The sequence below is a fragment of the Simochromis diagramma genome, unplaced genomic scaffold, assembly GCF_900408965.1.
Source record: "Simochromis diagramma unplaced genomic scaffold, fSimDia1.1 OVJJ01000802.1, whole genome shotgun sequence".
Lineage (NCBI taxonomy): Eukaryota > Metazoa > Chordata > Actinopteri > Cichliformes > Cichlidae > Simochromis > Simochromis diagramma.
Window position 1 is genome coordinate 8,258,927 of NW_024387492.1, and position 27,263 is coordinate 8,286,189.

Genomic DNA, 27,263 nt, shown 5'->3' on the forward strand with positions numbered 1-27,263 from the left:
TAATTCTTTTGCAGATATTTTGACATAAAAATGTACCCCTAAATGACAAGACAATCACACCATGTGTAGATCGCCTGTACAACATCTGACTGTTACTGTATGATAAACGAGTTTTCAATTTTATATGTAATCTTACCAGCACTCTAAGCACATGTAAGTCCCAGGTCTTCCTTTCGCCCAACCCATTTAGGGGTTGCCACAGCAAATCACCAGCCTCCATGTAACCCTAGAGCCACAGCAGTTCTCATTACCATTTTTGTTTAATTGGTTGTTTTTTTGTTTTTTACATTATGTTCACTAATCTACAAGATTGTGTAAATAATGATCTGTATTAAACCCACCAAATACCAGCTTAGTCCATGCCCTGCACCAGAAAATGTAACATCAGCCTAATGTTGCCAGATCCTTCTCTCTTTTCCTTTCTGCACTAAATGTCTTGTGATGGGAGCGCTTTACTTTCAAAAAGGCAATCAGCCCTGTAGTAAGCAATCTGATGGCTTTATTGAAATGAAATGAAGACACAAAATGCTCTTATTTTAATAATCATTTGTTATTACACTCGAGCTACATTCAGACAGCACTTTTTACATGTGACACAAAGCTGTCTCCGCCCTCAGTCTAAAGTTGATACCTATTATTTACTTGTGAAACTCTTTGTATTTATTCTGTGAAGCTTATTTAATATGAAACATGTAACCAGTTACATTTCGTCTAATGTTTAAAATTGTTGAATGAATTAAAGGTTTGTACAATAGTGACGCTGTCTCCTGGTCATCAGACTGTGGCGCACTTGCAGTAATATTCATCTAGCGGGAAGTCGGATTCCTTGGACGTCTCCAAGCAACCACAACCTGACGCAACCTTCCCGCCCCTCCTCCGGTAGCTCCCTGCTCAAAAATAAGTGCACCGCAGAGCCATAGAGGGGATCTTATCAGGGAGAGAGAGACTAGCGGTGATGGTCTGCGCCGATGTGGCTGCCAGGATTCAGCGTGGTAAGTTGGACCGCTGCTGGGAGGTTCCTGAAAGGTAAACGAAGTCGTAGTCTACGTGCGTAGCCGAGTTTTCAGGTGATCCCCCCCCTCGGGGTATCACCTTGCAGCACGCTGCCAGAATAGCAGGAATAGGCTGAAATGAATCACATGCAAAATAAATCATCGTGCAAGATGTTCCAGGGGATTTAGAAGGAAAAATGTTATCTTTACAGATGGTGTTTGTTCCCCAGTGAGCGCAATAGTAATCACAATTGTTTCTTTTATGCTGTGAGAACTATCAGTAGCCTATGTTATTTTCTCATAAATAAAAAATAATAATTAATTTAAAAAACACTTTTTATTACATGCCCGCTTTCACTGTCAGAACTAAATGGCACTTAAAATCATAATGGTTCTCTCCATTTCAGATACGACTTCAAGTTCTATATTAACAAGTCCTGTTTTACCTTTATTATTACTATTACTGTTATATGGATCTATATATTTCAAATGTTGTAACTCTCAAGAGTGTCTTTGTCACTTCCATTGTGCGTTATGATCAAGTTAATCGCTTCTTTTCTGAATACAGTCAGAACTGTAGAGCTTCGATGTCTACTTTAGGGTTACAAATGCAAAGATTGGTTCACTTTGAACTACAGACTGCTTTATTGGGCTTCTGTTGCCACAACACGGGGGGGGAAATCAATACGCTGCAGCAGTGTTTGCACTACTAACACGAACCTGGAGATAATTTCTTTCGGTTATGCTCAGTATCAAAGATGAAATTGAAATCCCTGCAAATTACTCAGGGTCAGGTTCTATTATAGATTGGAGGACTATACGCTAAAGCTTCATTTAGTTAACTCTGTGGTTGTGTTTCTTACGTAGACATGACCTCATGTTCCAGATAGGAGAGCCAGACTTCCTAAGCTGCTCAGCCAGACCAGGTTTTGGCATCTCACAGAAGTCCCAACACCACAAAATATATTTTATTAGTGTGGCAACTGGAGTTTAAACCAGAGGAATGTATGGGTGATGTGTGCTGATTCACTTAGGACATTTGGATAGGGACAGCTGGACTTCCCCCACTGCCACCCCCTCCCTGACATCTAACATTTGACAGTGTTTTTTATATGCCCTGGGTGAATTTGATATTCAGGATGTAAAACTTGGCTTCCTAGAGAGGCAGAGTTCCTGCTGGCCTATTCAAAAAAGTGACTGGCTTCACCAGATCAGCCAGTAAAGAGGGGTTTGTGGGGTTTAAAAAAAAACAACAACAAAAACCTCTCTATTTCTTTATAATTGTGATCACAGCTCATTATGTGATACAGACACACTTTTCCACATCCTTTCTAAGTGTTCTGGATAAGCAGTCCCTATTCACAATCTAACCAGTTCCTCACTGTACACGAATGGTCCTTACAAAGTTAAAAATGCCTGCCTCCAGCTTTAATGCTCTCTCTACACAGTGCGGACTTCAGCAATGCACTGATTCATGCAGATAACGAAGACAGCATCCATTCCCAGGCTACTAAAAAGTCAGCTGCTCATCACAGTGTATTTTCCATTGCAAAGCAGCCAAGCCGGCTGTATCATTAGATCCAGGGGCAGGGACTTCACTGCTGCTATTATAGAATAACAGCACACCCCAACCACTTATTGAGATCTTATGGACTCAGTAGGAAGACACTGAGCAGTAAGAGTGCTTTTGCTATTGCTGCCCCTTTTACCAGTTGTAACTGGTCTTGCATTCCAACTCAACAGGTCCTGAGAAGGTTTTTATTTTATTTATTTTATTTTTTAAAAAAGCACATTCACATTCATTGTGGCTTTGGGTTTATTGAGGCAATAAGCCTCGTGGACAGGAGGTCGGAAATTGCTGATTCATTTATAGCACCTCTGTTGTTGCTATGGAAACAGTTTGTTTCTGTTAAATGAAAATCCAGGAGGTGTTTTATCCCCCTCTGTGTGCCGTCCCCTAATTTCTGATATTAGAGAGGCCACATGCTTCATCCAGATCAGTTTATAGAAATACAATGAAGGTCTTTCTAGAGTGTAATCTCATTTTTTTCTCTATGTTGGCACATTAGGTTTGTCCTTTGTTATTATCAGCAAATGTTTCATAACCTGTGTCTTTTTTCTTCTACAGATCTACAGATATTCTGCATTTGAAGCATCTGATTCCACTAAAGACTGAAGACTGGGTCTCCTGAAGAATATAAAGGGCAGAAAAGTGAATGCTGGACAGACAGAATGGAAGCCTGATGTGATTTATAGCGACGAAAGAGGCCAGATAGCTTTTTTTTTTTGTTTTTGTATTTAACAGGTTAAAAATGAATTCGCACTCAGCTCCACAGATCGTGGTTAACAGGACAAATGTCCAGGACGAGGCAGACTGTGGGGAAGGTGTAGATTTGCCTACAGATGACCATCTGATGACTTTGAAGGCCTTAACAGAGAAACTAAGACTGGAAACCAGGAGACCCTCCTACCTGGAGTGGCAAGCCCGGCTTGAGGCAGATCGCTTCAGAGACTCAGAAACTGGGACTAAAGGGAAAGTAGTTAGACACAAGGAGACTTCAGTGGACCCAGATGTGAGTCAGCCCAAGTTGCCATCAGGTGGACTCAAGGGATTTGAAAACATTGATGAAGCTCTAACCTGGCTCAGAAGAGAACTGGTGAGGCACTGTCTAAATTATCACCACCATCTAATCTTTATTTTGTTCTAATTTCTCATAGATTTTCAGAAATGTTTTGGGTTACAGTGTAATCAGCTTGCAGCATGTTTTTGTACTAACACTTCATAAAAGGAATTAAGGAAACAGGGAACATGGGCGTAATGAGGGATTTAATATTGGCTCCACGTGTTCAAAAGAGGAACACATGGGTCTTTTGATAAGTTCAGGCTGCTTAGTTGAAAATCCTTCGCAGTCAGTAATTGCCTGAAATCTAGAACCCATGGACATCACCACACACTTTGTTTCCTCTCAATGAGGTGCTCTGTCAGCCCCATTCTGAACCCACCTTCAGTCGCTGCTTATTTGTGGGTCTTTCTGCATTCAGGTTTGTCTTCAGTAACATGAAAAGCATGCTCTATTAAGTTGAGATCAGTTGGTTGACTTGGCCATTGAACAATCTCATTTCTTTCTCTTGAGAAACTAATGGTTGCTTCAGCAGTTTGCCTTGGGTCATTATCTGGTTGCACTGTGAAGTGCTGTCTGATCAGTTCTGAAGCATTTGGCTGAATCTGAGCAGAGAGTGTAGCCCTGTACACTTCACGATGCATTCTGCTCCTTCTATCAGTAGACACATTAGCAATATGGGCATGTATGGACCATGCCCATGAACCATGCCATAGCAGTGCCTCCATCTATAGTCTGCTGTAGTCTGCTTTACGCCATGAGCAAAGTCTAATCTGACCTTCTTGTTGCACCTTATTGCAAACCCTCTGTATTTCCATTTATGAAGTTGTGTCTTGATTATAGACCTCTGCCATGGAAATAATTCTGCCATCACGCAGCCCTGACTTGGCCTGACATTTCTTCAGACGTCATGTTGCAATCAAAAGCTATAAAATACAAACAGAACACACTGAATCAACTTCAGATATTGTGTCTGCTTCGACTGTCAAAATCACCTGACCATGAAGATGCTGGGCATTTAATTGTCAAATTAATTTTAATTTGAAATTTTTTTTTTTTTGTTAAAGCCATTGAATGAAAGCTTGCACTTCAATCACACCCTTATTGCTTGATTTAATTCAAAGAGTTGGGAGTTCGCCTTGTAATTGGAAGGTTGCCGGTTCGAGCCCCGGCTTGGACAGGCTCGGTCGTTGTGTCCTTGGGCAAGGACACTTTACCCTGTTGCCTACTGGTGGTGGTCAGAGGGCCCGGTGGCGCCAGTGTTCGGCAGCCTCGCCTCTGTCAGTGCGCCTCAGGGTGGCTGTGGCTACAATGTAGCTTGCCATCACCAGTGTGTGAATGTGTGTGTGAATGGGTAGATGACTGAATGTGTAAAGCGCTTTGGGGTCCTTAGGGACTAAGTAAAGCGCTATACAAATACAGACCATTTACAGGCCATTTTTGTTCTAGTAATATTTTGTTCCACAAATTAGTGTAGTGTGAATTGTAGTAATTATTTTCCCTTTGTGACCATGTTTGATCAGCATAGCAGTCCCAAGATGTGCAGAACTTTCATTCCTATACAAAACAGAAAATACAGCATGCTTCCCCTTTGTCCTCGTGATTACATATAAAGGGGGAATAGTTCTTGTTCCCTTGTACCTACTGCTTTCTGTTGTCCTGTAATTAGTACAGTACGGTTAGGATAGAGTCTTATACTATACTTGGATTAATTCAATTGTATGATTATGACTGCAATTGATTTATTTTTCCTTATATTTTTCTTTTGGTTGTGTAATTTAGGAGGCATTGTTCCACACTCAAAGTTCAAGTAGAAAAGTTCACGCTTCTTAGCTAATTAGAGTTTAACAGTGCACGCGATGTTTAATCACCAGGCAGAAGAATCCCATTCATTCTTATTGGTGAGTGAGATTGATTGTGACCCCAGGCAGCAGAATCTGGCATTTGTTGCGAGCAATTTCTGCAACTGTAATCATTTTTACTCTGCTCAATTACTCTGCACATTCAGCCATAGCTCATATGCTTGGACTGTGCACACAAAGAAGCACTGATAAAAGGCAGACTCACAGTACGTGGCTACAAACAAGAAAGATGATTGTCATCTTTGTGTAGATGTTTGGACACAAACAAAGAAGAGCACCACGGTATCCCACCGTGAGTCTTCTTTTGACAAAAAAGGACCTCACAGAAGCACCTCTGGTCAAGCTCCACAGGTGGACTATACACAGTATGTTGGTGTGATTGAGTCCTCCATAAATGAAAAGAATAATTATGCTTAGAATAGATTAGTTTTAGCTTTCAATCTTTTAGAAAATGACACTTTGACGTGTCCATTCGGCTTCGTATAAAATGAACAAATTCATCTTCCATCCCGACACCTTTGTCTTCTCTTTTGCAGACAGATATGCGCTTGCAGGACCAGCAGCTGGCGAGGCAGCTCATGCGGCTTCGGAGTGACATCAACAAGCTGAAGATTGAACAGACGTGCCATCTGCATCGCCGAATGCTCAACGACGCCACCTTTGGCCTCGAGGAACGGGATGAGCTGTCGGACCTGTTGTGTGAATGCCCGGTCACCCCGGGCCTCGGCCTCTCTGCCCCGCTGAGACTGATCGGAGTCACCAAGATGAACATTAACTCTCGCCGATTCTCGCTCTGCTAGTGGTAACGACGGAAGAAGAAAAAAATCCTGAATACAAAAGACCCTTTATATACTTACTTCTCTTGAGTGCAGCCGGCCAGCCGCAGTGATTAGATAATGATCAGATCTTTTCTGTTTTCAGAGATAAAACCACATAACACCCATTTTTATGCTCACTGAAATCAAAGAGAGAGATTTAAGAGATGAGGAAGAGTTTGATTTTATTAAGTGTGGTGTTTTTGCCACTAAACTCAGCCCTGGAGCAGATTTCATACTTTTAGCCTTCCACGACTTGAAACAGAGTACATGCAGTTTTTGAATCAGTGCAAAAGCAGTGTTAGGCATGCTTCTGTTGTTTTTTAAACCATATTAGTACTGATTACCTTAAGTATTACCATCTACTTTCTGCCATACTTTATCACGCACAGATTAAATGTTTATATATATATTTTCACCACATTCAGACCTCTTTAGGACATTTTCAGTGACAATCACAGTTAGTAAATTTGTTTCTACCTTGTAAGTTTTGTTGTTGTTGTTTTCAAAGTGATGCCTTAATATTATAGAGACTGAGCGCTGTATGCTCATTTGTGTTTGTAGAATATCATGGATATAATGGTTTATTCGGTGTAATGATTGTCAAATTACACTCCTTTCTGAGCTTAGTCTCTGGAGCTTTGCCTTTTGCTCTAATAGTAATCATGTGAGTTGCCCTTGTCAGTCTGAAACAAAAACATGCTTTGTTTTCGCGGATGAACACTAAATTATAACTCATGTAGATCACTGTGAGCGCCCATTGACATGATTATGTGCGTCTTGCTATGACCCCTTTTTTATGCTGGAATCACAGTTATAATTGACTATAATTGAAGGCAACCTTTTCTTTACAAGACACTGACTTCGGGTTTGCATCTATAGTACAGTACTGTGCAGATGTTTTTCTTTAGACATTGGATTTTTTTCACGTGTTTTTTGTCCAACTCCTTGTACCTTGCCCACAAGGTGATTCCCAAAGAGCTAGAATTTGGCGTGTCTCTGCATTGTGTGGAGTGTGTTCTTAAAAAATTAGGACACTGGACAAGTGAAGGACAAAAGAAGTCTTAGGTCTAAAAATTATCAGCAGCTGATGAACAGTCTCTGAAAGTCATGTCCTTAAGAAATAGGAAAACAAATCTAGCAAAGATCTGACACAAAACCTAAGAGATGAATCTGGCCCTTAGGCCTTTGCATCTACTGTCCATCAGAAATAGTCTCAGTGGAAGGGTGGCTGTCAAGAAGCTACTCTTAAGGAAGGGAAACATGAAGAAAAGGCCGTTGTGTGCCAAACAGGTCTTCTGGAATGATTAATCCAAAATTTAAATTTTCGGTTCAGTTGGTTTGAGCAGTTGTTATCAATATGTATGGAGGAGGTCAGGATAGAGGTACAACAGTGAGTGTCTACAGGCAGGTCTTGGGCTGCATTTCAGGTAGTGATGCTGGAGGTCTTGTTAAAACTGCTGGAATTCTGAATGCACCACCAGATTTTGATCTACTATGCATTACCCTCTGGAAAGCGTTTGATTGGCAGCAGCTTCATTTGTGAGCATGATGATCCCAAAAAAACACTGCAGATACAGTAAAAGCATACCTGGATAGAAAAACACACAATGGATTACTCTCCTTCATGGATTGGCCTCCCCAGAACCTGGAGTCCAACATTATTGAAGCAGTGTGGGATCATTTTTAGAAAGAATGGAACAAATAGCAGCCAACAACCAAAGAGGAGTTTTGAATGTCATTCAAGATGCCTGGAGAACTATTCCTGAAGACTCCTTAAAAGAAATGTTTGCATAAGAGAGTTCAGTCTGTGTTGAAGACTAAGAGTCACACCAAATATTGATTTTCATGCTCATTAGAATTGTACAAACTCTGCTCTTTCCTACTATACTGTATTTCCATCTATCCATCTAGCCAGGTTACAGATGTGGGTTGGTCAAAGACTTTTACATATTACTGTATAAGTGCATGAAATTTGTTTAGTCATGTTTAGTCCAAGGGAAATGAATGCACAATGAAAAAGAGCTTGTCTCATGGTTTCGATATATAACAAATGCAATATCAGAGATTTAAAGCTTTCCCACGTGCCTTGGCTTTTATTTATTTTCAGCAGTGGTATTAGCAGAACAGATTACCTCCTGTAACACCCTCTGAAATAATAAAAAAGACCACAGTGTCTACTATAGCTTAGATTATCTTAATACTTAGCCTTTGCCCCATTTAACAGCGTTCTCGAAAGAAGTAAAGGAAAGAAGTAGTCCATCAAGAGATGGATGCACTAAATGCATTACTTTCTCACTGTCTAATTTGCTGCCTTTAAAGGAAAATCATTACCAGTAGCATCTTATATTTTCCCTATAAAGCCTGTCTCCCAAACACAGTGAACCAGATGGAGGTAGGATGGTGTTTACATCACTAATGCTCTTATTTAAACACCAGTGGTAAGTGTGTCGGAGGGGTTTGGTTCTTGACTCAAGACAATATCAGAACTCTTTGTTCTGATACAACCCTCCTCATATCAAGCCTTAATTAAAAAATAAATACTTAAAAAAAACAGTTGGGAGAAAGTGGAGAAAATTAGGCCTTCTCACCTCATTACTTCATCTAACATGTTGGATTGATTTAGTTCATTCACGAGGTGTAAAAATTTCTTTCCAAAAGGGGCAGGCTGCTGATTCCTCTGCTTGTGCTAACAGGTTGCTTCGAGAATAGCATCCGCTTTCTCATCTATCACTGTCAGAAAATGTATTTCTGTTTCTTTCAAGCGAGTGAAACTGCCACCTAACAGTGCATGTGAAGACAACGGTCAGCTTTGCATGCTAGAGTTGATTTACGCCGTTTCCTGGTCCCCGTGTCTCTCTCCTTATGAAGTGGTTGAAGCGGCCTGAGTCGTGAATGATTATGCTGAGCCTGGATTTTCATGCATGAGCTCCAGCTTTATTTGGGATTATTGCAGATGAAAGCCACAACTCTTTCTACATAAAAGGCTGCCAGTGGGGCCATTACATGCATTTTCTAAAACGTTCCGGGCCATCAAGGTGTAGTTACCATGATTTTTTATGTTTTTAAAGTAAAATACTGGAAACAAATCAATGCAGTTGGAGCCAGATATTTTTAAAAAACGGTATAGATTCCAGTGTTGGAGTCTAGCAGCATCGCATCAGTGCAGGAAGGTCTTGGGTTTGAATCCACCAGCTGGTGGGAGCGTTTTACTCTGGAGTTTGCGTGTTCTCCCAAATACTCCAGCTTCCACCCATAGTCCAAAGACATGCATGTTAAAAATAAAGCAATTTTAAAAAGGTGACATTAAATGGGGCATCAGTGTGCAACCTTGCCTCTTGCCCTCAACAACTGGGATAGGTTATATCCCAACCATGACCCTCGACTGGACATGTGGAAGAAAATGGATGGATTCCCGCTCCGTTCAACAGCTGTCCCTAGAGTTGGTTATTTTAATAATTTCATACCTAAACCATCTCATTTACATGACAAAAAGCGCCTTGAGGCAACTGTTGTTGTGATTTGGTGCTATCTTTAAAAAATGAATTGAAATTGAATTGAACTGAATTGAAAATGACATGCATACAGTCATTCACTGTCAGTTTGAGAAGCATAAAATCTCAAGAATAAAGGCCCAGTGTGGTATGCAATAAAAAGTAGGCCACACTGAGGGTTAAATAATCTGCTGTTTTGGGATGATTGTGAGAGATGTTTGATCTCCGTTCTGTTTCAAGAAAGTTGTGATACTGTCTTCCACTTCGATTTTATGTATACTGCATACTGAAGAGGAGTTAATCTAGCAAAAATGGATGTAACAGATGTAACACCACAGAGCGGCACTGCGCGCTCGAACACAAACAGCTAACAGAGATCTCACCAAGGTGAACCACAGGGTGAGACTGGCGCAGATCCCAGACTGCATCTCATGCCGAGCCTTTGTGTAGGAGTGTCTGAGCACATCTCATCTCAAAGATTTACTGCTAGAGTGAGATGGTTTCAAACCACCACAGTTTGGAGAAGAATGTAGTTTTAACAGGACATATAGTCTTGGAAATTGATGGGTTACCCATCAAATTGACTGTCTTTGGATGCTGACTTAGACAATGTGATGACAACAAGTCCTACTCGGCCACTTTGACTCTTTGTAAAAAATTTTCTTTAACAGATTTACTGGAAATATCTAGCAAGTAATGGCATTTTTAGTATCAACTGGTTCCAAAATAAGATCTAAAGCAGGTGGATTTGATGCATAAGAAGGCACATGATGAATTCAAAAGGTTTTAAGTTTTAAGTACAAACAAGCAGCTGCACACATCTCATCTTCTATATGTGACTCATGCAGTGTTGATGAGGAACTGCAGGAGCTTCTGTCATTGTGTGCCGTTAATTGGTAAACTCTTTATAAAACAGCATGGGATCTCTTAATGACTTAATTAGTCCAACTGATCTATTTAATAATTACTTGCTTCAGTGAGGTGCTGTACTGAGTAATTATCTGCTCAGTCCAAATTGGATTAAGATGAGAATTTATAGGCGGCCAATTAGTATTCCTCCAAGTACTGCCGGGAAACAGTTCAATTACATCAAAAGGGGATGTAAAAAAAAACAGCATTTACTCCCTTTCTGCATGACATCATAGCACAGCTATACAGCGAACACTTGTTAGGACACAAGACTGAATGTGTACTTGTTATATCCCTCTTTTGTTCAAAGAAAACAGTGTCTAAAGCCAAAGATGTTATCTGAACCAAAGTGTAGTTTTACTATGGGTACCTCTACTCCAATCCCATAAATGACACAGAATAACTCCAGAGATTAACATAGTACGGTGCAGAAATCTTTAGCCATTTTAATGGGAAAATGTGAAATAGGTGCAGCAATTTATTGAAACATGCAAGGAAATAAAGTGAGTAAGGAAAGACATTCAGAGCTCTTCTTTGGATGTTGGCCATCTCTTGTTACATTCTCTGTCAAGATGATCCAACACTGCTTCAATAAAGTTGAGTTCCAGGCTCTGGGGAGGCCAATCCATGACTGATTCAACTAAAGAAATGTGAACAAATTGTGTTTTTGTGGCAGGCTGCTCGTAACAAAGTGTCTAAAGAAACAATTTAAAAGATAGTTGGTTCTTTGGTAAGTTACTTGTTAAGTGGAGACAATACTGGTTCAGCCCTTGAGTTGGGCATCCCTTTTTACACTTGAAAGATTTGTGGCTCAGTGTCGAGTAGCTTGAAGAACAAAGATATTCCTGTGAAAATGGTCAGGTTCAAGGACTGAGGGGTGAGAAAAGCCGAGTTAAAGTCTGCTGATGGGCTTTTACGGAACGGAATGTGCTCAACTCGTGCTGTCCTCAAAATTTCCCGTCCCCAAGACTCACAAAACTAATCCCTGACTTTGTGGGCATTCAGCAGCATCCAGCCTGGCTGCTTTGATGAAGCTCTGAATGAAATTCCACTGCAGCTTAGGTGCATCCAAGCAAATGATCATATTTGGACTACAAAACTTCCCCTTGTGTCAGTTCTTATGTATAGAGGTCAAATGAAGAGCTAGTGAACATTGATAACGCAGCAGACAGGTGGTAAGGGATAATACTATATTGTTTTTATGCAACATCAAGATGCGTGTAAATTTTGCAATAAGATACAATCAGTGTAAAATAGCTGTTATTTAATAACCATGTTTTGCTGAACAACTGTAGTTACAGTTCATAATTATCTGTCTGTGAGTGACAGACAGCAGGCAGCAGTACTGCAGTGTGAAGGCACAACATAACAAGATGACCTGCATGTGAAGAACGACTTTTTAAACGTTATAAATTTACATCAGCCATCAACTAACTGGCTTTGTCAAATACAGTCCTCACTCACTAAATGAATGAGAATTTGTTTTTACAGCATTTCATCGGTCAGTTTGAGTAAGGCAAAAATATGTAAATAAGTAAACAATGATAACAAATGATAGTGTAAAACAAAGCAGTACACAAACCTTACTGGAAAAAAATGGCGCAAAATGTTACACACACCGTAACACACAATGTGAATGAAGAAAACCAAAGTTCTCTTTGTGGATGAAGCTGACTGATCTATAGCAAACACAAAACAGCCCCAGGCTTCACCTTCTAAAATGTGTACACAGTCCTCTGATGGATTATCCACAATTTTCAAAATTACAGATTTCAAAGACTGAAGATATTCGCTACATTGCTCATAGCAGTGGCAGATACTGCCAATAAATGAGCACAAAGTAAAAATTTTAAAATAAATCAGTCTATAAAACCAACAATCCAACTCACTGCGTTTCATCTACAGGGTCTGCATAAGTGCATTTGTTGACTTAATAGTAACAACTTAAGGCTTTCCTTGAGTGTGTAGGGACTATGGAACGTCCTCTTGACAATTAGAGGAAAATACAATAAATCAAATCTTAGGTCAGTGCTGAACAACCACCTTCATCTCATCCACTCACATCATGCCAGCTAGAGTGGCCATCAGTTCATGTCCACAGCTCCCCAAACTACCCCCCTCTGTTCCCCATGTCAAGGTGTCACTGGATCCTGGTCCATACTACAGCCGAGAGCTTCAATGTCATTGCTGATATCGGTGATCATACGGTCCCATTCATCCCCCTCAGAGGGCTCGTGGCCTTCGTCCGAGGCAACACTGTCACCACTTCCTCCTGCTGCTCCGTTGCCATTGGTGGTGGAATCTGAGGCAGAGCTTGCTGTGCGCTTGTAACGACCAAAGCTGTCAGTGATGATGCCTCGGCCGTCCTTCACACCGATGGTCTCAAGGAAGTTCTCAAAGTGTTGGCTGTCCTTCTCTGGTATGAAGGGCCGCAGGCCTGCAAGAGGAAGAAAAAGCTCTGAATTACTGCACATTTTATTACGTGAAGTATTTAAGTTACTTTAAAACACTGACAGGGACTAGAAAGAGAGACCATATTTCTTTATATTGGCTTCTCTTCATTTGCTCTGTTAAATCCAGAATTGAATTCAAAAATCCTTGAACTTGAATAATTAGGCTCCATCTTATCTTAATGACCCCATAGTACAGTCACTGGTATTGCCCCATCAGAGCTCTCGGACTGTGTGCTTACTTGTGGTTCCTAGAGTATTTAAAAGTAGAATGAGAGGCAGAGCCTTCAGTTTTCAGGCCCCTCTTCTGTGGAACCAGCTTGAAATTTGGATTCGGCAGACAGACACAGTCTTTACTTTTAAGCTCAGGCTTAAAACTTTCCTTTTTGCTAAAGCATATAGTTGGGGCTGGATCAGGTGACCCTGAAGCCTCCCTTAGTTATGCTGCAATAGGCGTAGGCTACTGGGGGATTCCCATGATGCAGGGAAGGAGTATTTCTTCTTCAGTCCCTGTTCTCACTCACTATGTATTAATAGACCTCTCTGCATTGAATCATTACTTGTTATTAATCTCTGGTTCTCTTCTACAGCATGTTTTTTTTATCCTGTCTTCCTTCTCTCACCCCAACCAGTTGCGGCTAATGGCCGCCCCTCCCTGAGCCTGGTTCTGTTGGAGGTTTCTTCCTGTTAAAAGGGAGTTTTTCCATCCCACTATTGCCAAAGTGCTTGCTCATAGGGGGTTGTATGATTGTTGGCTTTACTCTGTTGTATTATTGTAGGGTCTACCTTACAATATAAAGCACCTTGAGGTGACTGTTGTTGTGATTTGATGCTGTCTAAATAAAACTATTGAAAATTGAATTGAATACACAAGATCTGTTACACCTGTCTTAGGTCTCACACACACACACACACACACACACACACACACACACACACACAAGTGTGCTCTACTTCAGTCCCACCATGCCCTGAGACCAGTCTATTGGCATGTATGTCTGAGGTGTTGCTGTAGCCTTACATAAGCACACCATCTGTGATCTGACTGATCTTGGTGAAAATCTCACCAGAAACAGGTACTAAGATGAGCACTCTAATAAGTGCTTGTTCCATTTATGTAGCAGCTCCCTGTCCTTAGCCAACAAAGCTGCAGGCTGTCCTCCAGGAGTGGAAAGAAAAAAAAAAAGAAGAAAATCCTGATACTTGCAGTCTATGTGAACACAGGTGACTGCTTGATACATGCCCACAGGAGGCAGTCCTTCCATTAAAGATCTCATTTCTTTTTTTTCATGTCACACTGTCTATTAAAAATGTTTGATGATCTGAAACATCAAAGTGTGACAAATATGAAAAAAAAAAAAAAAAAAAAAAAAAAAAAGATGAGAAATCAGGAACGGGGATACTTAAAACCACAAACTACTTTTTTCTTTTTACAAGTATATATGTACGTTCATACCATCAATATTAGAGTACCATAAAAATGTTGTTGCTTGAAGTTGGTATTTTACTTTTTAGGATATTTTCTGTGCTCTTCTCCAAGATGTACCATTTAAAATATTGCTGTAATTAGATCAGTGGATGTAACTACTGTTACATAAACTGTGACTACTATATTAATCGCACAGACACCTAAAAAGAATAACACATAGCAAACTAAGACTTCAGCAAAAGTACAAAAGTTAACTGCTAACACTTTACACTTGATGATATGAAGTTTAAATTAATTGAATCTTCAGTTGTAGTGTGGGCTTACCGAGCAGAAGAAATTTCCTGCTGTCCCCATAAAGTTGTCGCAAATTAATGCAGAACTCATGAATGGAGGCACCGTTACGGTATTCATGGAGCAAAGTAGCAAACTGCTGGATCTCCTGTGATGAGAGCTTTGTCCGCAGCTAGAAAGGGAGGGGGGAAATTAAAAAATAAAAACAAGAATGATTACAGTTTCGTATCAACATAGCTTTCAATATTCTTATTCTCACAAACAGAATTGGACAAAGAAAAGAGTGAAGTGAAAGCCATACTGTGGTCATGTAGTCCTGCAGCAGCTCTGCAGCTGTGGTGCTCAGCTCGCCTTCGCTTGCAGTTTTGGTCTGAGGAGATGCAGGAGTGGAAGCAGATGGAGAGCTTCCTTCTGTAACCAGGAACTGACTGAGAGACCGCAACACACTTAAGTGATGAGCAAAACTTTCACAGATGTGACAAAACTTTGAAAAGAAAAATGGAACTGCACTGTAGCTGGACTGAGCTGTGTACTCACAGTGGGCTGGGTTCCTCTTCAAAAGAGTCTTTAACATCTACTTTGCTCGAAGAGTCATCTTTAAGGTTAACAAAAGGAAATATTAACAGACTAACAATTGATGGAAAATCTTAAATTTCATTAGCTTAAAAAGCTACAAAACAGCACCAACCTACATGTTATAAAAAACATTTTTAAGCTTCTTATCAAGTAAACCAAATATTTAAAAGTCTGTTAATTTTCCCATCACTTTTGTCCATATGGAAAACAATTTTCTGCTTTACCACTGTACTGAGAAAGGTGTCTGGTTGGTGTAGTTGCGCCATCAAAAATGGCTCTGTCTAAGAAGTCGATGGTTGATTCTGTGTAAACAATCTGGAAAACTTGGCTAAGCAAAAGACACAACTCCTCGGCTGCTGCCTAAAAAAAAAAAAAAAAACGAAAGAATAATACAGTTAGTGCACAGTTTTTATCATGCAAAACACATCAAAACTAAAATGATCTCTTAGAGATTGATGAATGCATCATAAAAAAAATTACAGTTTGTAGATTAACATACACTTGTTTCATCTTTTTAAATGACCAGGATAAAAAAAAAAACCAAAACAAAAAAAAAAAAAAAAAAAAAAAAAAAAAAAACGGTTTTTGCTGGTTCCCATTCAGGTTCAACAGTGCTGCAGGTGGCTCGAAGCCAACACTTCAATTTAGATCTTTAAACCCTGTCTAGCATTTCAAAAGGAGTCTGCAGTTTGCCTCACATGCAAAATGTTACCTTATTATCAACTGCCAGAACAAGCAGACAGCAGACTTCAACAAGCACAGTTCCACTTTCTGACAAGGAGCTCCGAGTTTGAGACTTATTGAGATCAGGACATGAACTGGGACAGGGTGAGCCCCCTGACTCCTGGGCTGAAAACAAACAAACAAAAACAACAACCCACATTTAAAATGAACATATAGTCAAAACTTTACTTATTCAGTTTTTATGCATGAATCCTGATCCTTAATAGCCATAATACTTTTAGCAAAAGTCAAACCTGAAAAGCTTTGTTTTTACCTGTTTTTATCACTACAAGGTGTAATGAGTCATCCCTGATGTAGGAGACAGCAGCAATATCATGGATGGGCACTCTTAAAATGATGTCTTCTCCATCTCGCCGTACCAGCTTGATGTTGTATGCTGACAAGCTCACGACTGCATCCTGCTCTGATGTCAGCTGGCCTACCAACTGATGTGACTTCTGAAATACCGGGAGAGAAATATTTAAGAAATATGCTTTCATTTGTCATTTTGTGATATACAACTATTCACCACCCAGTTAGCACAAACATCTCATGTTAGATATGCAGACAAGCCTGCTGAAGTTCAAACCGAGCTTTAGAATGGGGAAGAAAGGCGATATAAGTGACTAAATGTAACCCGAGTTTTCCAGAAACTGTTGACTTACTGGGATTTTTCCACACAACCATCTTTAGGATTTACAGAGAATGGTCTAAAAACTGGCACTTCTCTGTATGACAAATGCTTTCTTGATGTCAAGTGGAAAATGTTCTGCCTGCTTTGAGTTCTTGGAAGGGAACAGTAACTCAAATAAGCACGTGTTAAAACCACGGTACGCAGAAGAGCATCTTTGAATGCACAACAAACCTTGAAGAAGTTGGGCTACAACAGCAGAGGACCACATTGGATACCACTCATATCAGCTAAGAACGGGAAACTGAGGCTAGAATTCACACACAACATATTGTAACATATTCTACTTAAATGGTCTCCAAAAATCACCACATCTCAGTCCAATAGAGCACAGAAGATTTGCATTATGCACCAACTGTGTGCTGTCATGTCAAAATGGATCAAAATCTCTGAGGAATGTTTCCAGCACCTTGATGAATCTATGCCTTGAACAATTAAAGTAGTTCAAAAGGCAAAAAGGAGTCCAATCCAATTCTTGCAAGGTGTACTTAATATATTGTCCACTGAGTATATGTGAGTTACGTAGGAATAACTTTTCAACAGTTTTGAAAGAAAAATCAGGAGACGGGGGGAGTAATCGCATTTAAAGATTCCGATAAATCCTCTTACTCAGGTACTTACTCTCGCATTGTCAATTAGCTGCAGGACCTCTGTCCTACTTGATGGGTTCAAGTATCCTGGAACTGATGTCAGCTGCCCCAAGTACTGAAAATGATAAAGGAAAAAAAACACTTCATATTAGAGAAAGTTGCACCAAAATCTAAATTTAAAAAAATAATAATCATTTAAAAGCAAAAAAACCCCAAGAAAAAACCAAAAAAGACCCAAAAAGACCAAACCTGATATAAGTGAACAAAACGACTAGAGCTTCAAAGAAAACATAAATGGTCTTAATAAGATCAGTTTTCAGGGTCAAAAGTTATTTTTGCACTTAAAGTCTCCTCCAGTAGTTTCTCACAGTTTAATGGCTCTATAGAATCTTAAGTATATGCGTGGGAGTTTAACATCTGTCCTTATCACACTCACTTTGACTTCCTTCTCAATGTAGTCATTGAGCAGGATGTCTGGGTCGATGCGGTGGTCAGGCTGAGAGAGTGAGAAGGTGTGGAGGGCCCTGCGCTCTGTGGCCTTCTCCTGGGCTTTCTTGTCCCTCCCCTTCTCTCCTTTCAGGAAGACTCGCTTGAACGGAGAGACGATACCAGGCTATTGAATAAAGAAAGAAAGAGCAAAGGTGAGTGAAGTAAGAGGACAGCAGTCTGTGTAACAGTAACTTGAACTCGCCTTTTAAGTTTGAGTAAATACAAGTAGTAATTCCCTATAAGACCATATAAGAAAAAATACATGTGTGACAATCTAACACTTGCAAGTGGAATTACGAGTTCAGTATGAAAAAGGGAAGCTACGTTAAATTTTGTTGACAGTTCTTCTCGCCTGGCCTATAATTTCTGCTGAGCCCGTTTCCCCTCACTGTTCTGCTAGTTCCAAAATAAGACACCACAGAATTACAAACCTCAATGTTGTGCAATACGTTATGCTACAATACTAACAAAAGCACATGTAAACAATACGTTTTGTGATTTTGATGACCCTTTGCAGGTTTCCCTAACTGGAGCATGCATCAAGACATAGAAAAATCAATTTTCATTCTCTCTCAAACATCTTTGTTTTTAAGTCTGTTTATTTCACTTCATTCCTTTGTCTGCATATAGGTAGTACAACATTACGCACCAGTGTTGATCTCGTATATGTTTGAAACCCAAATACAGTTACTTAACATAAACTCTGACATATTACCTTTGGAAAATGTTTCAAAAGCATAAAAAAGATAAAGCGTGTAAAAATAATAATAAAATCATACCTCGTTCTCCATGAACCCGCACTTTGGGGATACGCCTATGCAACAAGCTCGCAGCCTGGCCACAAATGCTCAGACACTGCCTAAACTAAAGATCACCTGATGCCTCCACTCACATGCAATGACAGCTGCCAACTGGCGAGAGACACTCAGTATAGCACACGGGGTATAGATGTCAGGGGTGTGTTCCCCACAAAGGAAGGGAAGTGTCTCTGACTTTATACTCAAGCACAAGAACAGGAAGGAGACCAACCACAGCTTCCTGCAATGACACGTGTATTGATGCTTTGAATATTTAGACACTTCTCTGCAGGAAACTTGTCATGTAGTTTTGAGAACTGTTTGGCAGATGCTGAATGCAATTTTAGTAAATGTGATTCAAAGGTACACTTTTACCTCAAAACTAATAACATTTCAATGCGATTGCTTGTTTCTATCACAGTCACAGGACTCTGCAAGACTCTGAAAGCACATTTATACATACTGCTGCTAAACCACAGAATTAGACAACTTTGTCTCTTTCTCCTCAGCTAACCACAGCTATGACATCTGCAACGCTGTTAACAGTGCAGATTTCAGAAGGTGAAAAGTGCAGGCAATCTAAAGACAGATGTTCATTTTTTTAATTAAACAGGCAAATTATAAATAGTAAAAACTTTTCTCTGCAACAATAAAAGCAAATCAAGAGCAGACATTTAGAAGTTTGCAAACACCATCTACAACAGAAGGACTACTTTAGTCATTTGTAGTTCCCAAATTTGTAGCTAGAATTTTTTTAAACAGATTTCTATATCTTTTCTCGTGATCTGAGAAGATAATGTCATTAATTTCATTATATTAGTTTATTGCTTTTGTAGAATTTCAGTGACAGTTGTGTTTTTTTCGTCATATGTCCCTGTGACAGCCACACCCTGTGTGAGAGTGTGTTTGTATGTATGGAGGTACAGTATGTGAGTGTATGTATGTCTTTGCTAATTGAAGTTAAGCATTTTTGCCATAGTCCCTGGCAGAAATAAGTAATTAAAGGAAAAATCTATTACGGAGTCAGTTACATGCTGGTAAAGGAGGACTTTAAAGAACTGGTTAAGAAGTAGGGTTGGGCAATTGGACGAATATATCGACTATTGACGATAGACTGAGCCCATCAGCGATCGTTTTTACAAGGGCGATTTATTTATTCATTTGCCCATGACTAAGTTTGCTAATAATGATGGAGCTAACAGAAGCAGTCAACAGAAAATAATAATAATAATAATAGCACTGTTTTAGCAACATGCTTTTTCATCTGCGAGCCTCAGAATGTGCCCAAATGCTTTTTAATGGAGCTGCATTAACACTGACAGCCTTAATTTTTTGGGGGGGAAATTAGTTCGCCCACAACATGTTGTGCTATAAACATGCAAATCAGTCCGTGCTACATTGCTCCGCCCATCAAAAAGTCTGCGCATGTGCGAATATGTCGCCCAATGTCCATTAATGGACTGATGATTGTTGGAAAATTTTTACATATCGCCCAACCCTATTAAGAAGGCTGACCCAAGAAACAACATTCCAGGTAAAATATAATTTTCAGTTTCATATTTGACAATATTGTGCAGGCTCAGATTAAGTTACAAGGCTAGTTATTATTATAGAGATTGAAAATGTGACGTCATTCCGGGGTAAAACCGCAAAGAATTCTGGGAACGAGTGGCAAGCGGTACTAGTGCACCCAGGCTTTCACATGAAAACAGTCACACAGCGATAAAAAGAAACCCAAAAAATGGCAAGAAGCTGTTGTATTATTAACTGCAATAGCCGGTTGAATGACAGCGACGGGAAGCCAATGGGTAAAGAGATCGGTTTTTATCGGATTACGTCGTGGAAGAGAAATTGTTCAAGCAGTGTTTCCGAAGTAACAAAGAGCCGACGGATGGCCTGGATTGCAGCCATTCGAAGACCAAATATAACGTTCCAGAACACTCCAGCTCATATGTTAGTCTGCTCCAATCATTTCCACAAAGGTAAGTCTTCTGTTGTAGTTATTACGTAATTTATCATAACATAATTGTTGATGTAGGTTACAAATAAGTCTTATATTGATTTGAATTGAATTCATTGCGCTATGCTGCTTTGTTCACTGTGGCTTTGCGGGCTAATGTTTGTTGTGTTTTGTAGGAAAACCAGTCTACAAAATGTTAGAATGCGATCCAGACTGGGCACCCTCTATCAACCGGGGTCATACTGAGTTTAAAGCTACTACCACAGCGAGATTTGATCGGTTAAGAGAGCGCGATATCAAAACAGCCACGAAACGTCCTGCATATATGTGCCCAAGGGTTGTATTGAAGCACTCAAGTGATGAATAACTGTTTTCCAGTATGTTGTTTTGCAATGTTTTTTGGGGTTTTTTTGCATTGTTGATTTGTTTTTTTTACCGAAGCAGCTAATAAAGCATAATGGAATACAATTTTGCGTCTTTCCTGTAAGATTCTATAATAGAATGAGACAATAATACCAGTTATAAATAAAGACAATGAATTGAATGAATTACGAAACACTCATTTGATTTCTATTAGATCTGAAAATGCTCGTACCACTCGTACCCAACATGCAATGCGCGAAAGTCGCGTGGTCTGTCAATCTCTATAGTTAAGCATTAAGCAGTTATGTTATCTTTTTACTGAAAATCTCCAAGGAACACACTACCTAGGCTACGTTTATGCTTTACCATTGACTTATGCTGTTTGTATTCTTGCACTTTAATGCTGCTGCTGGTGACTTGTGGTAATAACAGTCACACTTTGAAAGGGTTAGTCTGTCATCGGTGACACTTGAAAAGGATGGAAATCCCCTTGATTTTGTTTGCGGCAATAAATAAATGCTGCTACCGGTGAGCTGCAGTCACTGATTCAATGTTATTCAGCATCTTGTTTTCTATATAATCAGAAATATCATCACAAATTTTCTTGAAATATTATAACAATATTTTGATGCCATCTCACCCACTCCCAACTGTGCCACTCAAAAACTCATGTTACAAACCTGGCTTTTTATATCTATGCTAAGAAATATCAGCACATAAGAGACAAACTAAATGCAAATTTAAAAGCCATACATTCACTCAGACACACATACATGTGTGTGTGTGTGTGTGTGTGTGTGTGTGTGTGTGTGTGTGTGTGTGTGTGTGTTAATGTATGTTGTTTCTTACGTGCTGATATTTCTTAGCCTTCAGTCACTATAGAACTCGAGCTCCATCACCCACTGCATTATTTAATAGTATGCAACTATTGAAGTACATTAACATTTTATGGCCTTTACTTGTGAAATGTGAGACTATAGTTGACCCCAGTAAAAGGCCACAAACTGATGTGTGTTTTTTATTCATAAAATACATATAAATGAAGAAACTGCATAGTTTCTGTGGGGTGTGACAATAATGAGTATAGATAAGACTTTCACATTTACTTCAAAACAATGCAAGAAAACCTAGACCAGCTGTAAGAGAAGCCAGCATTCTCAATTCACTGAGACCTATTCAGAAACGCGGCCTAATAATAACAATTAAATCCTACAAATAATCATTCACAGTAAAGTATTCAAGAACATTACCATATACAGTTGTAGGAAAAAGTTCGAGGACCCTTGAGGTTTACTAGAATTTCTGCATGAAATATTCATAAAAGAAGGTGTAATCTTCATCGTGTCCCCTTTAGAATCATAAGGTCCAATCTGACACTTCTGTCAAACCTGACTTATTCTAATATTCTTATTCCCTGACAACTTAAAAATAATGCAAGTATTTCATTTTTAACTTTTCAATTGCAACTTTGAAAAAAAAAAAAGTCTCTGCATAAGGATTCTTTAACTTTGCATTAAAAGGTGTCATCTATGAGCCAATAAGAACTTGATGACATGTTGAAACCAGAAAGGAAACGAAATGAGTCTGGTGCTCAGTTGGCTAGCATGAGAGTATTGAAATGTGCCATTTTTTTTTTTTTTTTTTTTTTACAATTTGTATTCAATCATTCATTTATTTATTGAAAAGATGCCACTCTTTTAAGCATCGTCTTGTCACAGAATGCATTACATTTGATTTAATCATACTTGTGGAGACAGTTACATTACTAATTGTATATTTTAAAACTAATTATAATTATGGTTTTAAATGGTTAACTTAATTATAAGTTAACCATTTATAATTACTTGAAAATCTGATTTCACATTTTGTAAAACGAACCTAATGTTTCCAAAGAAAAATAAGTTTGTAGAATTAAAAGGTTTATCTGCATTTCACTTGTTCAAAAGCTATACACTTGACAGGGTTCAAGACTATAGATTTAAAAGACATATAGGGTGTGTGTCATAATCATATGCGAGTAAGACTTATTCCACATGTAATTTTTGCGATGTGGACTGCAAAAACCTGAAAACATAATATCTCAAAACTGGTCAGAATCCATAAAGAAACGTATAATTCTAAGGGGATGAAACAGCAGTTCATCCAATCAGGGATGACAGAAACTCAAAACAATGCGTATTCACACTATAATGTTCCTCTAAGGCACATACCGGTAATTTTTAACCAAGACTTTGCTTGCAGAATACCTGCCTTAATGCCTCACTATCTGACAAATATACTAACAAGGAGGATCCATTAATGAATCAGTCAGAAGAATAATAGCAACACTTTATCGACTTAGGCAACTGAGCTTTTCCATAAAATAAATCTCAGCCAAATGTAATCCACAGTCAGCACCAAGTGGTACAAACAGGAACTGCACAACTCATGTTTAAATTTTTAAACCCTAGTAACATTGCACCACATGGTAAATAGGTGATCAGCTGTTTGAACACTGTCCACTCATAATGCAGATTTGCAATGAGAAGTAAAAGGAACTTCCACATAATGACAATCCAAAATTGTGGTTAAAAAGCATCCTACTGGAGTCTGGACAATCATTAGTGATCAGATATTCTGGGTGTAAGGTTCAGTGGAAATTATGTCTTATCGGGCTATGTGCACATTCTGGTATGTTATCATTGCTGGAAAACCATGTCCTTGAGAAAACAAACAATCTAGGTCAACACTGGATTTCTTCCCAAATTTCCCCTTGCATCAAGAGGAAGCTGAATTAGATAGGAAGATGCATTAGTGTCCCTTTCGTGGAAAAAACGGCTGAATGACTAACACAATCATAACAAAGCGTCAGACATCTCAGTTTTCATTATACTTCTTTTTCATGTCCTGCCATCCCGTTTCTTCCTGTTCCAGCCAACAGAACAGGAGCAAAAGCCCTCCCTGTGTCTGCTCTAATGAACAGGATAAAAGGAGTGTCTCCCAAACAACTATCTGCTGCGTGTGTTTACTGTAACGACCTGCCTCCATATCAAACGGGAGCATGTACTGTATCAGTGTATCACTGTGTGAGGGCAGGTTTGTTGGCACGACCAAGTGGTGCTTCTTCCTTTTAGAATGACTGACACTGATAACAGCTGCCTTTGACAGCAGACCCATGCCTGCCATATCAACGAGCTATTGCTTTGGGAAACTCGGTTGTGCTTTCGTTAGCTTTTTGGTGAACAATATCACTGAGGTATACCAGCATCAAGCTCGCTGTTTAAAGCCCAATATCCAATAATATATTCGCCTAATTGTTAATACACCATATTTTCCATAACGAACATCCACTACATTTAAGCGCACGAAAATATAAAGCGAACAAATCCTTTACAACTTCCCAAACTTTACTTGTTTCTTACTATAATCCTTTCGGTACGTTGCACATTCTATTCTTTTATAAGTGACGCCGGCTGATTGGAAGCACAGTCTATCAGTCCGAGTCGTATTGGGATTGATTCCCGGGTCCGCTGGCCAGCTAACGTAAGCTAAACTTTACTTGATAGTTTGCTACTTATCTTAGCCAGTTACCAGCTCAGCTAGCTTAGGTAATAAGGTAGCAGGTAGTCAACCTGCTATAAAAGTGCGCAAATTGTCCAACTTACCTTTTTTACTTTTTTCACATCATCCTCCATTTCTATGGGAAGAATTTCATCTTCATATTCACTTCAGCTTATAGACGCAGGTGAGACGTGAAGGTTTTAGCCAAGCACTCATCTAAGACCAGTTAGCTTGCTAGCCTAGCTTAGCCAAGCCTAGCATTGGCAAAGTGATGCCCGATTTTGAGCTGATACCAAAACGCCATGCTAATTCTTGTGTAACTCTTCAACCATTAGAAAAAATCCCGGTGCTCCACCATTGTGGAAAAAATGAAGCCGATTCCGTACAGTTTAAACAGTCAAAGAAATAGTTTGTGAAGAAGACAAACTCCAACAAAACAGTCAAAACTTTTCAACCGTGCCGCCATTTTGGGCGTTTAACTGTAATCCAGGCCCAGCATGCCTTGCTTTGCTTTGCACAAACCAAAACAGGGCAGCTGTTGTGCTTTACAGCTGTCAATGCTGCCGGCTGATGGGAGAAACCAACTTCACGAACGGAGTAATTTGCTATTAACTGCAGTGAAAAATGAATTATGGAAACATGATCTCAGCTCAGCTTAGAGGGTGTTTGCGTTTTATATAACTGGTAGGTTTCTTCATTGTTTTAATGCTTTACGTTTACTGCTTCATATAGTACTCCTCTTTGCCCGGGATTTATTAAATTGTTTAAAATCGAGTTTGAGCCTTCTTTGTCAAAAACAAATCTCACTGGATTTTTAAACAATAGCCCACTGACGTGAAGTCATCAGAGATTAGATTGACTAACAGCTGATGACTCTGAGAGCTTTTAGTTATCCGAAAATGAGAGTGCGGACATGGGGTGGAGGTGAGTGTCAGGGGTGATTTGTCACGCAGCCTTAAGACCTGCTCTGATGCAACGTTTACAGAGGCAGAGGTGTAGGTTGCAAAGTTAAAGATGCTAAAGTTTTTGCTGTGAGTGATGAGGAGGAGCAGGATTAGAAAGGATTATAACAGAGGGACAGCTCAATGGTGGTACTTAGGCTCTGTTTTCCCAAACACGTGAATAAAGCAGGTGAAGGCTATTCTTTGCTGTATGTTATTTCACACTATGAGGAACTGGTCATCAGTGATTTGTTTCTCTAATTAAATTTTCAGCTGTTTCTTCTCTTTGACCCTCACTGTGCAGAATTATGTATGTATTAAGAGTGTTAAACAATTGTAAATCAAACATTTCTGTGTGCACAGAGTTAAAGCTGTATACCTGTGCATGAGCTATGACTTCATGCTACAGGCAAATTACGCAAGTGTCTGTGAATGGGCTGTCATTCATGTAGGAAACGTCTTGACTCCAGTAGTTTAATATTTACATATTGATCGATTTTTGGTTTTTTTAAAATGAAACATTTAAAAATTACTGAATTTATTTAGAAACCTAGAGGATTTAGAGAGTTTCTGTGAAGAGGAGTGGGCCAGAATTCCCCCTGAGTGACCAGCTATACAAGAAATGTCTTACTGCCATCCTTCCCAAAAAGGGTTTCCCCACCAAGTAAGCCATGTTTTGCTTAGCTCCTTAAGGGAAACTCAAGGTTGATGTGATTTTGCACAATATAAATAAAATGGAATTGAATTGCTTGGGGATCAAATACTTATTTAACTCAATAACATACAAATCAATTTTTAACTTTTTTGTAATGTGTTTTTTTTTTTCTGGAGTGTTAGTTGATATTTTGTGTATCTCCTTAAAAATTAGAGACTGTTCACTCATTTATAAGTGAGCTAGCTTACAAATTCCACTTCCGCTCCCTCTCTCTAGTTTTTTACCAGTTGTCTTTAGCAGTCTATGTTCAAATATGAAAATATACTTACTTAATTCAGTTGCAGTGGATCTGCAAAACTATTGCATTTTGTCTTGTATTCTGGAGAGCCAATGTGTGTGTGTGCATGTGTGTGCAGGGTTTAAACAAGCTCAACTAAAGGATGTACATTTCTATTGTGAAGCATTTCTCGAACATACAGTTGTGCTTACTTTTACTTACTAATCCCAACCTATATGGGTCACATTCAGAAACAGCTTTTCCCTTCTTACCCCAGCTGGTAAAAAAGTCAGACTGCAGTCACAGTCATCTGACAAAAATGTGAGACATGCATGTGAAGACATTACAGATATATAGTGCACTTTCAAATACTATATTTATTTTTCTCTTCTGGGATGAACAGTCTGATATATGAATCTACAGTAAGGCTTAACATTACATTTTCAGCATAATATTTCTCTTTTCATCTAAAAACCAAAACATACAAAAAAAACTTTAGCACCATATGTTATTAATAATATTCATATTGTTCCCAAAAATAGGGCGTAGGTACAATACTGGACATCAGTTTTGCTTCTTTTGTTTTTTTTAAAGAATGGGGATTCCATGAAACAATTTACTTACATTTTATATTTAACAACAACAAAGAAATCATTCCTTATATGTACTCAATCACAACATGGGTCGTATGGGTCCACTTTCATAAACATGCTACATTTGTAGCAATTTTTGAGTACTAACATTGTGCCAACTTTTGGAATACCCCGGATATACCATATAGCCTACGGAGTATCCTGA

The 27,263-nt window shown here is 39.2% G+C and overlaps 2 protein-coding genes across 3 annotated transcripts; one reads left to right on the forward strand and one right to left on the reverse strand.

Moving 5' to 3' along the window:
* The first annotated feature begins 799 nt into the window (after positions 1-799).
* fam167ab (family with sequence similarity 167 member Ab) lies at positions 800-7,274 on the forward strand. The gene is made up of 3 exons (XM_040017210.1): positions 800-992; positions 3,121-3,649; positions 6,012-7,274. Exons 2-3 carry the CDS (start codon positions 3,305-3,307, stop codon positions 6,273-6,275), a joined length of 609 nt encoding a protein of 202 aa, XP_039873144.1. The 5' UTR covers positions 800-992; positions 3,121-3,304; the 3' UTR covers positions 6,276-7,274.
* Positions 7,275-11,114: 3,840 nt separating this feature from the next.
* ccm2 (CCM2 scaffold protein) lies at positions 11,115-25,087 on the reverse strand. 2 transcript variants are annotated; one of them, XM_040017208.1, is made up of 10 exons: positions 24,697-25,087; positions 17,880-18,056; positions 17,475-17,558; positions 16,437-16,620; positions 16,152-16,288; positions 15,664-15,799; positions 15,401-15,458; positions 15,165-15,291; positions 14,897-15,035; positions 11,115-13,130 (listed from the first exon to the last, which is right to left on the reverse strand). In XM_040017208.1, exons 1-10 carry the CDS (start codon positions 24,724-24,726, stop codon positions 12,826-12,828), a joined length of 1,377 nt encoding a protein of 458 aa, XP_039873142.1. In that variant the 5' UTR covers positions 24,727-25,087; the 3' UTR covers positions 11,115-12,825. The 2 variants fall into 2 exon arrangements, with proteins under 2 accessions (XP_039873142.1, XP_039873143.1); XM_040017209.1 differs by lacking the exon at positions 24,697-25,087 and adding an exon at positions 18,712-20,627.
* Positions 25,088-27,263: the final 2,176 nt, after the last annotated feature.